Below are 16,270 nucleotides of genomic sequence, written 5' to 3' on the forward strand. Positions count from 1 at the left end.
TGTGCAGGTCCATAGTTCCTGGAAAGTGGAGCCGCAGGTAGACAGGGCGGTGAGGGTGCTGTTCGGGACGCTCGCCTTTATGGGTCAGTGCGTTGAGTACAGGGAGTTGTGAGGGTCATGTTGCGGCTGTACAGGATGTTGGTGAGGCCACTTTGGGAATACTGTGTCCAATCCCGGTCTCCCTGCTGTGGGAAGGACGTTGTGAAAGGGTGCAGAAAGGTTTTCATGGAGGTCATCAGGGTTGGAGAGTTTGAACTATAGGGAGAGACGAAATAGACTGGGGCTAATTTCCTTACAGCATCAGAGGCTGAGGGGAGGCCTTACAGAGGTTTATAAACCACGAGGAGCAAGGATAGGGTGAATAGACAAGGTCTTTCTCCGGGGGGAGGGGAGGCCAAAACTAGAGGGGCGTAGGTTTAAGGTGAGAGGGGAAAGATTTAAAAAGGGGCCTGAGGGCCGACTTTTTCACACAGAGGGTGTGTGTGTGGAAGGAGCTGCCAGAGAGAGTGGGTGGGGGCTGGTACAGTTACACCATTTAAAAGGCATCGGGATGGGGACGTGGATAGGAAGGGGTTAGAGGGATAGGGGGCCGAATGCGGCCGGATTAATTTAGGATATCTGGACAGCACGGATGAATTAGACCGAAGGATCTGTTTCTGTGCTGTATGACTCTGTGATTCTATCAGATCAAATAAAATACATTTTCTAGTTGCCAAGATGACCAAGTAAACATTTTCTTGAAACCAGATTTTAACCAACAGGATCCATCACAACTAATGCAATTATTAGTTTATTATCAAAACCATACTCCATGAAGATGCAATAATTAGTTAACATAGTTAAGGTTGAAATATAAATTTATATTAATAACCCCCTCCCGCAAATAACCCTACAAATACACAGACACACTTCAGATCGCAGAATCAGAGAACTGTTACAATGCAGAAGATCACATTTGATTTGATTTGATTTATTATTGTCATATATACCCAAGTACAGTGAAAAGTTTTGTTTCTCATGCCGTACAGGCAGATCATACCATACGAGGATCATGGGGTGATACAAAAAAAGTGAGGAATACAATGTTTCAGCTGCAAAGATGGTGTACAAAAAGTCAACATTAGATTTGAAACGCGAGAGGTCCATTTTAGTCTGCACTGGCTTTTCAAACGAGGGTTTTCCCCTTTCCCCCACAAACCTCATCCATCATTCCCATTCAAATAACCCCCTACAAACCTCTTCAATGCCTTTGTTGGACTCGCCTCCACCATACTTTCAGGCATTATATTCCAGACCCTGCTTATGTTCCATGTGAGTAGTTCCTTCGCAGATTTGTTTCTTTTGCAAATCACTTTAAATTTATGGCCTTTCATTTTTAATTCAGGTACGAATGAGAACAGTTTCTGACAGGAACAGGGCTCTGTCAGAGGTACGGCAAAGGCTGGAAAGCCCGTGGAGCAGGACTGCGACATTGGAAAGTTGGGCTCTCTTTAGTTTTTTTTCTCTCATCTTATTGTAAGTTGACGTGAATGGCACCATGAATGTACAGCGAAGGTACACACTTTTCACTGTATTTTCACATTGAATACACGTGACAAAAAATGATTCAGTCAATTCAATTTTGAAATGTAGCTGTAAAAAGTATCAATGAAAGATTAAGACAGCCTTTATTCATGACAGATTATGAATCACTCTATCTCCATTTATAAATGTGATTGAAAGGCTTCTCCAAATGGATCATCGACTACTAGGCTGATGACAGAGTTTGAGACAACAAGGTGTAGAGCTGGATGAACACGGCAGGCCAAGCAGCATTGTAGGAGCAGGAAGGCTGACGTTTCTGGCCTAGACCCTCCTTCAGAAAAGTCAGAAGGGTCTAGGTCTGAAGCGTCAGCTTTCCTGCTCCTACGATGCTGCTTGGCCTGCCGTGTTCACCCAGTTCTACAACTTGATATCTCAGATTCTCCAGCATCTGCAGTTCCTACTATCTCTGATCACAGAGTTTGTGACTTGGTAGCTGCACTGAAGGGCTTGTTCAATACAGAATGTCTTCGTGCAGAAAATTCTCCCACACCAGATGAGCAAAGTTGATGTGTTTGTAAAAAAAATCTCTAAGTAAAACCCCACCATATTGCCTCAACCTTAACCTGAAATCGAAAACCCAATGTTACTGGTAGTTTGTGTGTGAACCTGAGGGTCCCGCCTGTCTTGCTGTGGGGTGGCGAGCGAGCCTGGATAGGACAGGGAGAGGAATTCACCACCTTGGTATCCCAGGGCCTGGGATATCCCTGAATCCCTCAATCTACAATGGTAAAACTAGGCTGATATGTAGATTAGGTGGATTATATGGGATGGGCCTGGGTGGGATGCTCTGAGGGTCAGTGTGGACTTGTTGGGCTGAAGGGCCTTTTCCACACTGTAGTGACTTTATGAATAGACTATCAGTCACTGGCACACAGTGAGTCTTAAGGACAAAGAACAACAGTACAGCACAGGAATGAGACCTTTTGGCCCTCCAAGCCTGTGCTAACATGTTTTGCCCTTCCATACCAAGACTGTCTTCACTTACAGCATCCATATTCATCTATTCCCCTCCCAGTCATATCTTCATCGAGGTGCTTCTTGAATGCTGCGTCTGCCTCCTCCTCTGGTAGCATGTTCCAGGCACTCACCATCCTTCATGTGAAAAACTCGTGTTGCACATCTCTTTTAACTCCCCCCCCACCCCCAACTGCGCCAATCCTGCACCCTGAATCTGTGTTACCTCGTAATTGACCCTTCCAGCCCAGGGAGAAAGCCTCATACTTTCCACTCTATCCAGGCCATTCACAGTTTTACAAACTTCTATCAGGTCACCCCTCAACTTCCCGCATTCTAGTGAAAACAAACCCAATCTATCCAGCCTTTCTTCATGGCTAAAATCCCCCATACCGTTTCTGTACCCTCTCCAAAGCATCCACATCCTTTTAGTACTGTGGGCGTGACAGAACTGCATGTAATATTCCAAGTGTGGCCTAACTTCTGTAAGGCTGCAGCATAACTTGTCAGTCCTTATACTCAATGCCCCTTCCAATGAAGGCAAGCAAGCCATACGTCTTTTTTTAATATCTTATCTACCTGCACTGCCACCTTCAGTGATCTGTGGACCTGCACACCCAGATCCTTCTGCGTATCAATACTCCTAAGGGTTCAGCCATTCACTGTATAATTTTCACCTGTACTGGAATTTCCAAAGTGCAATACTTCACATTTTTCTGGATTAAACTCCATCTGCCATTTCTCTGTCCATGCCTCCAACTGATCCATATCCTGCTGTATCCTCTGACAGTCCTCCTCACTATCTGCAACTCCACCAATCTTTATATCGTCCACAAACTTACTAATTCGACCAGCTATGTTTTCCTCTAAATCATTTATGTAGACTGTTGGCAGCACAGGTCCCAGCACTGATCCCTGTGGAACACTACTAGTCACAGCCTTCCATTCCGAAAACATCCTTCCACCGCTACTCTCTATTATATAATGATATAGATGAAGGCATTAAAAGTAATATTATCAAATTTGCCGATGACACAAAGTTGGGTGGCAGTGTGAAATGTGAGGTGGATGTTATGAGAATACAGGGTGACTTGGACAGGCTAGGTGAGTGGACGGATGCATGGCAGATGCAGTTTAATGTGGATAAATGTGTGGTTATACACTTTGGTGGCAAGAACAGGAAGGCAGATTACTATCTCAATGGAGTCAAGTTAGGTAAAGGGGAAGCACAAGGGTACATCAGTCAATGAAAGCAAGCATGCAGGTACAGCAGGCAGTGAAGAAAGCTAATAGCATGCTGGCCTTCACAACAAGAGGAATTGAGTATAGGAGCAAAGAGGTCCTTCTGCAGCTGTACAGGGCCCTGGTGAGACCGCACCTGGAGTATTGTGTGCAGTTTTGGTCTCCCAATTTGAGAAAGGACATTCTTGCTATTGAGGGAGTGCAGCGTAGGTTCACGAGGTCAATTCCCAGGATGGCGGGACTATCATATGTTGAAAGATTGGAGCGACTGGGCTTGTGTACACTTGAGTTTAGAAGGATGAGGGGGGATCTAATTGAGACACATAAGATTATTTAGGGATTGGACACTCTGGAGGCAGGAAGCATGTTTCTGCTGATGGGTGAGTCCAGGACCAGAGGACATAGTTTAAAAATAAGGGGTAGGCCATTTAGAACAGAGTTGAGGAAAAACCTCTTCACCCAGAGAGTGGTGGATATATGGAATGCTCTGCCCCAGAAGGCAGTGGAGGCCAAGTCTCTGGATACTTTCAAGAAAGAGATGGGTAGACCTCTTAAAGATAGTGGAATCAAGGGTTATGGGGATAAGGCAGGAACAGGATACTGATTGTGGATGATTAGCAATGATCATAATGAATGGTGGTGCTGGCTCGAAGGGCCGAATGGCCTACTCCAGCACCTATTGTCTATTGTCTGTTGTCTCTGTCTCCTATTACTAATTCAGTTCTGTATCCATCTTGCCAACTCACCCCTGAAAGCATGTGACTTCATGTTTTGTATCAGTCTGCCATGAGGGACCTTGTCAAAGGCTTTACTGAAGTCCTTGTAGACGACATCAACCACTTTTCCCTTATTGATCACCTTTGTCACCTCCTCAAAAAACTTGAACAAGTTACTGAGGCATCACCTCTCCTGCACAAAACGAGGCTGTATATCGCACATAAATCCCATTTATTTCTAAATGCATACAGATCTTATCCCTGAGAATCTTTTCCAATAATTTCCCTACCTGAGACTCATAGGCCTGTAATTTCCAGGATTATTCCTGCTATCCTTCTTAAACAATGGGACTACATTGGCTATTCTCCAGTCCTCTGGTTGTGCTCCAAGAGAATACAAAGATGTCTGTCAATGCTCCAGCAATTTGTTTTCTTCCCTCGCTCAATATTCAGGACCTAGGCACTCATCTACCTTATTCCCTGTTTTAAGATGCACAACGCCTGTTTCTTCTTAACAGCAACTTGGCTTGGAAATTCGACCCTCCCTTCAATTAGATTGTTCTCCACAGATTCCTTCTCTTTGGTGAAGGCCTTCACAGACCTGACCCTGGTCAAGTCTGGCACTGAATTGTGGCCCATTGCCCGAATAGAGAGAGAGAGACTGGCAGGCCAGGCCTTGTAAGTATTTGTCAGCACAGACACTGTTTTCTGTGTCTCTTGTCGGCGCAGATGTCCATGACTCTCGGTTGGAGTCATCAATCACCAGGAGGATGCTGTTGGGGAGAGATGTCAAGCAGCAGTCTCGAGTTCTGTGTTCAGAAATACAATCGATATTTATTCGAGCTCTTTACCACGCTTGCGGGAGAGGCCAGAGACCGCTCTGGATCTGGCTTTCACCTGGGGTCCAGCTGTCCTCTTAATCCGACTCAGATTGGATGAGAGGTCAATGATGCTCTGAATGTCCCAGTGGGATACAGCATTTTTTTATACATTTCGCGTTCCAATAATCACATGCAACATTGATATCGGACCTTTCCACTTAATGTACACATCCAGTCCTGTGAAATACCTGATCAATGAGAGACACCCTTACAGACACATTGTATCATCAGGCCATGAGACCTTACAAAGTATCCTGTTAATTATACTCTCTTTCCCAGACTTTACCTCTCAGGACTGCTCGCATTCTGTTATTTCATTGCTATCCCTAACAAATTCTGTAACTCATTTTATATTTCCCACTATCTAATCACAGGAGATACAAGAGGAGGTTAGTCACTGTTAATTGCTGTAAGATTCCAAATATTAATTCTACTATAAACCTAGTTATATTTAAAAGTCTTTTGGTTACACCTACTGTTAGCATTCTTTAGCTAATGAGTTGAGCAATTTTCTTTTGGTACTGTGTTATTCTCACTTAAAGATTTTTTAAATTCCAAGATAACGTTCACGCTCCTCATTAGTGACATGCAAAAGGATATTAATTTTCCTCATTGTTATAAAAGTTGAACTATCAGTTCCAATACAGTTAAATGATTAGACCTAATGTTAGAATGTTTTCATTAATAAGCCTTATCACTTGACTCTGCTGTTGTAGAACGTAGAACAGTACAGCACAGTGCAGGCCCTATTATTCTACTGTAAGATCAAACTAACCTGCATACCCTTCATTTTACTATCATCCATGTGCCCAAGCAAGATTCGCTTGAATATCCCTAATGTATCTGACATTCTGGGGTCATTCTTTCTCTTTTTGCTTAATGCTTGCTACAAAATTGAGGCGATCTGATCTCTTCCCTGGCTGTGTCCTGCAGACATCTGTAGTTGCTTTGTTTTTTAAACAGAACTCCCTGTCCATTAAATTGTAATATTATGTTGATATGCTGATTGGGGGTGGGGGGGGGGCTTGGCAGGAAGAGAGATATAGAAGTGCGGGAGAGCAGGGAAGAGAGTGAGAGGGAAAAAGAGGTAGGTGGAGGGTCAGGAGGATCATAAATACTAACGGAGCTCGATTGAGCCGACTGACCTGGTCCTGTGATTGGTTTGATTTAATGTCACGTGTACCGAAGTACAGTGAAAAGCTTTGTTTGTGAGCAGTGCTAGCAGATCATAGTAAGCAAGGATGTACAGATCCTAAAGCTTGGGACTGAGTAAGGCATACAGGTTACACTGCACGGGACGTGCACGAGACAAATTCAAACAGGAACAGGATCAGCGTTATTTGAAGTTACAGAGTCCATTCATCACTCTAATCGCGGTAGGGAAGAAGCAGTTCTTGAACCTGCTGGTGTGTGTGTGTGTTCAAGTTCTGTACCTTATGTCTGACAGAAGAGATCTTTACCGGGGTGCGATGGGTCTTCAACAATGTTGGCAGCAGCGAGCCGTGGAAATGGAGTCTGTGGATGGAAGGCTGGCTTCCATGATGGTCTGGGCAGTGCACACCACCTTCTGCAGTCTCTCACAGTCCTGAGCACAGCAGTTGCCGTACCAGGCCGTTATGCTCGGGATAGAATGCTTTCTGTTGGTGCATCTGAGAAAAGTTGGCGAGAGTCCTTCTGGACGTGCCGAATTTCCTGAGTTACCTGCAGAAGAAGAGAGGTTGTTGCGCTGCAGTCTCAATGGCACAGAGGGAAACGTATCCACTTTTCAGATCTGCACGCAGAGGCAGGACAAACACTATTTAACATCCGGGACAAAATAAAACGCCCTCCAGCAGTTCCTCTGGATCATTTCAGTGGGAATGTGCAGTCCCAGGCTCAAACTGCATCACTGGAGAGCGCTGGCAGTCCAACAGCATGAAACCTCGTGCCCCTCCCACTCCACCCACGGCTCAGTGTGACTCTCAGCAGGAAATACTGCAGGCTCTATCCCCAGTGATCACTTGTGAAGTTGCTGGTGCTTTACCAGGCTGGACGACTGAGTGAACCGCTTCCCACACACCGAGCAGGAGTACGGCTTCTCCTTGGTGTGGACCCGCTGGTGCTTCTGCAAGTTCGACGTCTGGGTGAAGCCCTTCCCGCACACGGGGCAGGCGAACGGCCTCTCCCCGGTGTGAACCCGCTGGTGTGACAGCAGGTTGGAGAACTGGGTGAAGCCCTTCCCGCACTCGGAGCAGGCGAACGGCCTCTCCCCGGTGTGCACGCGCCGGTGCGTCTGCAGGTTGGATGACTGGGTGAAGCCCTTCCCGCACACCGGGCAGGTGAACGGCCTCTCCTTGGTGTGGACCCGCCGGTGTTTCCGCAGGGTGGAGGAATCACAGAAGCCGTTCCCGCACACCGAGCAGGTGAACGGTTTCTCCCCGGTGTGGACGCGGAAGTGCAGCAGCAGGTGGTAGGACCGCGTGAAGCCCTTCCCGCACACCGAGCACGTGAACGGCTTCTCCCCGGTGTGGATGCGCTGGTGCAACAGCAGGTGGTGCGACTGGGTGAATCCTTGGCCGCACACGGGACAGATGAACGGCTTCTCCCCCGTGTGAACGCGGAGGTGTATCAGGAGGTGATGTGACTGGGTGAAGCCCTTCCCGCACTGCGTGCAGGTGAATGGCCTCTGCCCCGTGTGGAAACGCCGATGGATTTCCAGCGCAGATGGAGAAGGGTAACTGTTCTCACATTCCCCACATTTCCACGGCTTCTCCATGACGGGGGAGGGGGGAGGTGTCCTTGTGTCTCTCCCAGTTCAACAATCACTTGAAAATCCGCCCACATGTATGTTGTTTTGTTCCTTCCTTCAGTCTGTGTTACCGGTTAATCCTCTGATAACTGGAACACTCTCACACAGTCTGTGTAATAGGTTGAAGCTTGTTCCACAGTCTCTACTCTGGAATACTGGCACTCAACGTGTTTCTAGTCACACTGGTGTTTAAAACCTAATGAAGTGGACAAAACAGACAGACCCTGCTCCTTCTTCTCGTTTTCAAGGCCATCAATATTCACATCCTGGTGAATCAACTGGCCATCAGGCTCTGACATGAAGCTTGGCTTGAGATTTGTGTTTCCAGATTCTTCTTTTCTTTTATCCTGTAAGAGAGGTTTGCAGAGGTCACCACCGTCAGTCCAGAATATAAATTCAGAACACAATTCTAGTTTCTATGGAGCATTTGTTCCTCTCCTAATCTGCAAAGGCTAATGTGGCCCTGAGGGAGAAACGAGCTGACTGAATTTCACCACTAAGTTTGGCAGGGATTCAAGTTGCTGAATGGACCTCTTTTGAGCTGTATTGCCTCTCTTACTGACGATAAATAATATTCCTGCAGTATGACATTGCAAGGCCAGAAACAATGAGAAATAAGCCTTTTAAACCATAAATACTACACCAAATGTGCAGCATATAACTTAGACTTATCCCTGTCTCGTATTGTTAACATTCATTTCTCTTAAATGTCAGTCCTCTTGTGGGAAAACTACACCTTCAAGTTTGAATATTGGGGAACAATCCTTCAGTTCGGACTCCTCCTGCGTCATTACTGGAAATACATCCAGTCTTCTGCAAGATAAATAGCATGAGGCAATTCTTTGTCCCTTTATAATATTTCCTGTTCTATAACTGTCACAGCGAACGTCAATGTTTTTAACAGCAGAGGTTGAAACTAATCTTTGCAGAGTCTGAGATACCAAGGTGTAGAGCCGGATGAACACGGCAGGCCAAGAAGCATTAGAGGAGCTGGAAGGCTGACGTTTCGGGCCTAAACCCTTCTTCCCTTGGATTCAGTCCAGTTGCAATAAGTGAACAGTCTCTCCCTCCCGGGATGAGAAATGGAAAGGGGGAGACATTGCTCCCAGATGCTGCCCAGAGGATGCAGTTTCACTCAGAAACTCACAGAGCCACTTCCGCGTTGTGACGCCACAATAGGGTACGTCAAAGGTTCTCCGCGTTTGGGGGCCGACCAATGAGAAGCGGTGGAGGACCGGAAGGAGTCTGGTCCTCCTGCCAATCAGATCTCCCCTATTGTCTGAATGCGGAAGCTGGACAATGAGCTCCTGAAGCTGCCCAGCAAAGCTGCTGCTCCTCTCTCTTCCTCCAGCAGCTGTGAGCACAGCACTCTTTTCTCACCCACACCCTTTGCCATAACCACCACTTTGAGTATTCAGTGCACATGTAATGTGTTTCTCCAACGAAGTAACAGTAACTCTCAGTGACACACAGTTCAGGTCAGGGTGTATCAATATACCAGCACCCTGCATAAAGGATTTTGGATCTGTTTGTCCAGGTAAGGAATAGGAGAATGTAGATCAGTCAATCAGCCTGAATTAACACCTTCAGGAGAACGGAGAGGGTGTGCCGTTGAGAACAGCCGAGTGAGAATGGATCGATTGTGTGGGATAGAGATTAGTTTTCATGAACCGTGACGGGAAATTCTCGTTCAATAGCAACTTCTCTGAATTTCTGTCCTGCACTGACATTAATGTCTTCGTGATCTCCCTTTACAAGGCATTAGAAAGGGAGGATTTACAGACAAGTCTCAAACCTCCGTCATGCAGATGTGTGACACATTGACTCAGACAGGCACATAATCCAAAAGGAAGAATGTTTGCCTTATATTTCTGTTTAAAATGTTTTAAACAGCAATGTAACAGGGAAAGCCACTGCACCACATACCCCGAAGTGGGATTGTGCCAGTGAACTGACTGTAGAAAGATCTTTAACCAGTTACACAGCCTCAACTATGTGTGAGGATACAGGGAGATCTGCACCATGGAGAAACCATGGATGTGTGGGGACTGTGGGATAGGCTTCAAGGTTCAATTTGGATGCTCATCGATGCAGTCACACTTGGGAGAGGTCATTCATTTGCTGATAATGTGGGAAGGGACTCATAAATTCACCCAACCTGCTGAGACACCAGGCGGTTCACACCGGGCAGAGGCCACTCACCTGCCCCGCGTATGACAGGAGTTTTAGTCAGTTGTCTAGCCCTTTGAGACAGCTGTGAATTCACTGTGGGGAGTGGCCTGTCGTCCGCTTGGAGTGTGGGTTAGGATTCAGAGCTTCATCCAGCCTGCTGTCACACCAGTGGGTTCACACTGGGGACAGGCCATTTGCCTGCTCAAGCATGGGGAAGGATTCACTCAGGCCTCCAGAGATACCAGCAAGGAATGACATGTGGGGCTGAATTCCACTGCTGACCACATCCAGGATTGAATGGTGTTCCGTCTGAGAGATTCAGTAGACTGGGACTGTACTCATTGTGGGGGATCTTGTAGAAACATATAAAATTAGGAAGGGAGGGAGTTTGTTTCCAGTGGATGGGGAGAGGGGGTGAAACTAGAACTAGGGGGCATAGCCTCAAAATAAGGGATAACAGATTTACGACTGAGTTGGGGAGGAACTTCTCCACCCAAAGGGTTGTGAATATACAGAATTCCCTGCCCAATGAAGCAGTTGATGCTCCCTCGTTGGATGTTTTTTAAGGCAAAGATAGATTTTTGAACAGTAAAGGGATTCAGGGATATGGCGAGCAGGCAGGGGGATTGACATGAGTCCACGAAAAAGACCAGCCATGAGTGAATGCTTTCGAGGGGCAGCTGGACACACTTGAGGCTGAAAGGAATAGAAGAGCATGCTGATGGAGAGGAGATGAAGAGGATGGGTGAAGGCCCAAGTGCAACATAAATAATGACACAGACTAATCGAACTGACTAATGGCCCCGTGCTGTAGACTCAACGGATCAGAGGCAAATATATTTATTTTAGATCCACCTGTGGCGGTCAGAAAAACACTATTTACTGTCCAGGATGAAGTAAGTGTTTTTCATTTGCTTCTTAGGTTAATTTCAGTGGAAATGTGCAGCCCCGGCTCAAAGACCATCAGCCCCACTGGAAGCTGCCAGTCCAGCAGAAAGAAACCCACCCCTCAATCCCTTCCCACTTCACCCACCGTCAGAACGAACACGGTTCACTCCCGGGTGTCACTCACAGCAGAATCAGATCCCTGCCATCCCCTGTAAACTTGCTGTTGGATAACGGAGTGAATGCCTCCCCACGGACGGAGCAGGAGGATGCCCTCTCCTCAGCACAGACTCGCCGGTGCTGCATCAGGTCCTTAAAGGCAACTCCACCCGCCCCCCCCCCCCACCCCGACCCTGCAATCAGAGCATGCGTAGGCTGTCTCTTTCGAGTGACTGCTCTGATGTCCCATGCATGGTAGATGACTGACCGAAAGCCTTCCTGCAGCTGAATGGTTCGTGCTTCTGAAGGCTGCCTGAATCATGGAATCCATTCCCGCGCACCAACGGCCTCTGCCAGGTGTGAACTTGTTGGTGAAACAGCAAATGGCTTGACTGCGTAAACCCCTCCTCGCATACGGTGCATGTCATAGGGTCATACAGCACAGAAACAAACCCTTCAGACCACTTCGTCCATGCAAACCACATTCCCAAACTAAATTAGTCCCAGCCGCCTTCGCTCGGCCCATATCTTTTCCAAACCTTTGTTATTCATATACTTATCCAAATTTCTTTTCAACATTGTAACTGTATTTACATCCACCACTTCCTCTGCAAGTACCTTCCACACACAAACCACTCTGTGCAAAACAAATAGTTGCTCTTTGTGTCCTTTTCAAATCTCTCGTCTCGCTTTAAAAATATGCCGCCTAGTTTTGAACACCCCTACCTTGAGGAATATGAATAGCCTCTCCTCTGTGTGAGTGCACCCATGCATTTCTGGCAACAGATGGGGTCGGGAATACGTTCCCAACGTTTCACACATCTCCGCAGTTTCCCCATGGTGCAGGTGTCCTTGTGTCTCTCCAGGTTTGATGAGCAGAGCCCATGTTGTGTCTCTTCCCACTGTTAATGTCTTAGAAGCTGTGCAACTGCTTTACGTCCTTTGTCCACAGTCAATTTACTGAAGCACTCGCTTGATCAATGAATTCCCAGCGCACTGATCTCGAGGATTTTTCCAAGGTTTCTCTTTCTAGGTGATATTCACGTGCAAATTAGAAATCAGATGACTTTGTCAGATCATGAAGTGATGTTTGTTTTGAGATTTCTGCCCACAAATTCTCCCCGTTTAATTTCCTGCAGAAGGAGATTGCAGAAGTCGTCACTGTTAGCGCAGGACAGAAATTCAGAACAGTCAGTTCTAGTTTCAGTAAGATTTAGATCCTCTCTCGTTCCCTAAAAGCTGTAAATCTCGATCCTACACATTCTCACTCCCCATTGCCAGATCCACTCTCACCTCCTCCTGTCCCCCCGACCAGCACTCACTTTCGCAACTGCGCCTGTGCGGGGTGTCGTCACAAACGGCCGCCGGCGTAAGGCCCAATGGGAATCCTTGGAGGACCAGAAGGAAAGTCTGGTCCTCCTGCCAATCAGAGAGCCCTATTGTCTGAACGCGGAAGCTGGACAATGAGCTCCTGAAGCTGCCCAGCAAAGCTGCTGCTGCTCTCTCTCTGAATGAAGATTGAGCTTCACCCCCCTCCAGGCTGCAGCTTCCTCCCCTGTGCAACATCTGTGAGCGCAGCACTCTCTTTTCTCACCCACACCCTTTCCCGTTTCTTCTCTCATTCGGGATTTTAATTGTTAATGTGCAGGAGATGAAGGGGGAAATAAAGTGAATCCGGCGGGGGAGGGGAACAGACTCCGGAAAAGATGGTCTAGGACTCATTCTCTCTTTTAAACACTTGCTTTCCTTTGCACCCTCAGCTTGGCTGATTCAAAGGACGGTCGGTGTGTGTGTGTGTGTGTGTGTGTAAGTAACTTACAGGGCTGATCTCTCCGGTGGTGCCCAGCGCTTAAGGGGACGGCCTAGCAAGAAAGAGCAGCCATATGTTCGGACTATAACATCTAAGATGATATATGAATTCAACTTATTTAATACGGCACATATTTATCTTGCTGTAATATATATATTATGAAGTACATTTATCATTGCTGGTTTTCTAACGTTGTACTGTGTATGGTTTCAGTCACAGAATCACTTTGCACAGGAGTCCATTGAGTAACTTGACTCCATGTGGACTCTGCAAGCCGGGCAGTCCTATCCCCCCCTATGTATGCTTTGATCCCTACAAGTTTCTTTTATTCAAGTGAAAAAATGTCAACTTGAAAGGGCTCAGAATAGACTGTTGCCAGGGTTTGGAGGGTTTGAGCTATAGGGAGGGGCTGAATAGGCTGTGGGCTGTTTTACCTGCCATGTTGGAGGCTTAGGGGTGACCTTATAGAGGGTTATAAAATCATGAGGGGCATGGATAGGGTGAATAGTCAAGGTGTTTACCCCTGGTCGGAAAGCCCAAAACTAGAGGCCATAGGTTTAAGGTGAGAGGGGAAAGATTTAAAAGGAAGTGAAGGGACAGCCTTTTCATGCAGAGGGTGGTGTGTATATGGAACGAGCTGCCAGAGGGAGTGGGTGGAGACTGGTACAGTTACAACATTTAAAAGGCATCTGGTTGGGTACCTGAGTCGGAAGGGTTTAGAGGGATATGGGCCAAATGCTGGAAAATGAGATGAGGTTAATTTAGAATATGTGGTTGGCATGGACCCATGACCCTGTAACGGTCATGTATAACTCTGTGACCATCCACTTAATTCAGAAATTTTTCACTGCAACTCGCAATGTGGTCTTAGGGCCCAGAGTTCCAGGTCCTGACACTTCCTTCCTCATGTTTCCTGTGTATTTTAAATCAGTGTTACTGGTTTGGTACTTTAATCACACAGGCACACAGAATATAATATAAATTTCTATTCTGTACAGGCAGTGATGGCTTGTTTCAACTCCTTTATTTGCAGGATATCAGAAGGGGAGAATCTACAGACTGAGATCTCAGAAGAGATGCCTTAACAAGATGCACCAGGGGTCACTCAACATCCCCGGGGGTTTGAATCTTGAAGAAGTCTTTGTTTTGCCTGCTTCAGTCTGACCAGAGAAGTACTCAGACGGGAGCACAGCAGTAAACTGCCGGTGGAAAGAGCTTTAACCAGTTCCACGAGCTGAAGAAACGTTACGCCCTTCACAGTGGGATGTGACTCTATGTGTTTCCTTGAGTGAGGTCACAGCTTCAATCGCTCGTCAGAAATGGAGAGCCGAAAGGACACCCAAACTGGGGAGCGACCATGGGAATGTGGGAAGGGATCCTGTTGCCTGTGGGCGCTGGAAATCTGTCAGCGCAGTCGGACCAGGGGAGAGGCCGTTCTCCTGCTGCGAGGGTGGGAATGCGTTTGCTAACGTTTCCGGCCTGTGTGCGCACCATCGACTTCATCCGGTGGTGCTGGGCGCAGGGTGGTGGTGGTGGTCAGAGAGGCTGATCGTCCCCTTTGGTCATAATAGTCTCACAGCTCGGAAACAGACCCTTTGGTCCAACACATCCACGCCAACCAGATATCTTCAATTAATCTAGTTCTATTTGGCCCATATCACTCTTATTCCTGTACCCATCCAGATGCCTTTTAAATGCTATAATTGTATCAGCCTCCACCACTTCGTCTGGCAGCTCATTCCATACACATGCCACCCTCTGTGTGAAAAAATGCCCTTTTAAATCTTTCCCCACTCAACTTAAAACTATGCTCCTCTAAGTTTTGGACTCCCCCTTACCCTGGGGGGGAAAGACCTTCTCTATTCACCTTATCCACGCCCCCTCATGATGTTATAAACCTCTATAAGGTCACCCCCTCAGCCTCCGAGCTCCAGGGAAAATAGCCCCAGTCTATTCAGCCTCTCCCTGTAGCTCAAACCCTCCAACATCCTTGTAATTCTTTTCTGAACTCTTTCACAACATCCTTCCTGTAGCAGGGAGACCGGGATTGAACGCAGTATTCCCAAAGCGGCCCTATCCAATGTCCTGCACAGCCGCAACATGACCCTCCTAACTCCCTGTACTCAACGCACTGACAAATGAAGCATGCCAAATGCCTTCTTCACTATCCTATCTACCTGTGATTCCGTAAGGAACTACAAACCTGCCCCCCTGCAAGGTCTCTTTGTCCAGCAACACTCCCCAAGACCTTACCATTAAGTGTATAACTCCTGCCCTGATGTACCTTTCCAAACACAGCACTTAGCTAAATTAAACTCCACCTGCCACTCTTGGGGCCCACTGGTCCATCTTGAGTCCTCCTCTGTTACTGCTTTATTGATTCTTCACGTTAATTTAACTGGACTGAGAAAGTGCCTCCCCACCTCCTCGCCAGGATTTGTGGCTTGCAGTACAAAGCCAGCAGCGTTAAGGAAAGGGAGAAAAGAAACAAAGAACTGCAGAGCCAGTCGTTAGAAAGGTGAGCAGGAATCGCTGGAAAAACTCAGCAGGTCTGGCAGCGTCTGTGCGGAGAAGTCGAGGTTAACGGAGTGTGACCCTAATGAGACATTGAACTTGCTGAGGGACTGTGGCTGTGGCAATGATTTGGGACATTTCAAAATCTTTACACGCTGGGTGTACTTGTTTTTTTTCTCCTTTTTCTCCCCCTTCCTCCACCACAAGAGGGCAGCTAACCCCACCTCTTTCTTTCTCCTTACTGTCTCTGAATAAATATCAAATGGTTTTAACTTTTTTTTAATGTAACCTCTTTTCCCTAATCAACCTGTTTGGAGTTGTTGTTGCACAACTCTGGAGCAGGTGGGACTTGAACATGGGCCTCCTGTTCCAGGGTAGGGACACTGCAACTGTACCACAAGAGGACCCCTAACATCATCAATTTCTTTTTCTGACTACCTCTGTACCACAAGGGGGCCCCTGGTGTCACCAGTTTCTTTTTCTGACTACCTCTGCACCACAAGAGGGCCCCTAACGTCACCAATTTCTTTTTCTGACTACCTCTGCACCGTAAGAGGGCCCCTGG

The 16,270-nt window shown here is 47.0% G+C and overlaps 1 protein-coding gene and 1 long non-coding RNA gene across 2 annotated transcripts in view; one reads left to right on the plus strand and one right to left on the minus strand.

The window, feature by feature from the left end:
- Positions 1–12,706, minus strand: part of LOC125450428 (zinc finger protein 721-like) — a 42,709-nt gene extending 30,003 nt beyond the window's left edge. Inside the window, exons 1-4 of the mRNA XM_059641826.1 lie at positions 12,108–12,706; positions 7,378–8,512; positions 6,811–6,892; positions 5,348–5,450 (exon numbers count right to left, since the gene is read on the minus strand). Coding sequence (XP_059497809.1) covers positions 5,348–5,450; positions 6,811–6,892; positions 7,378–8,132 — 940 coding nt within the window. The 5' untranslated portion in view covers positions 8,133–8,512; positions 12,108–12,706. The remainder of the gene's footprint in view (positions 1–5,347; positions 5,451–6,810; positions 6,893–7,377; positions 8,513–12,107) is intronic.
- Positions 12,707–12,837: 131 nt separating this feature from the next.
- Positions 12,838–15,982, plus strand: LOC132206787 (uncharacterized). Its single transcript, XR_009443160.1, has 2 exons — positions 12,838–12,949; positions 14,225–15,982. It is a non-coding gene; the product is annotated as an uncharacterized LOC132206787 (long non-coding RNA).
- Positions 15,983–16,270: the final 288 nt, after the last annotated feature.

Source organism: Stegostoma tigrinum, chromosome 43 (assembly GCF_030684315.1).
Source record: "Stegostoma tigrinum isolate sSteTig4 chromosome 43, sSteTig4.hap1, whole genome shotgun sequence".
Classification (NCBI taxonomy): domain Eukaryota; kingdom Metazoa; phylum Chordata; class Chondrichthyes; order Orectolobiformes; family Stegostomatidae; genus Stegostoma; species Stegostoma tigrinum.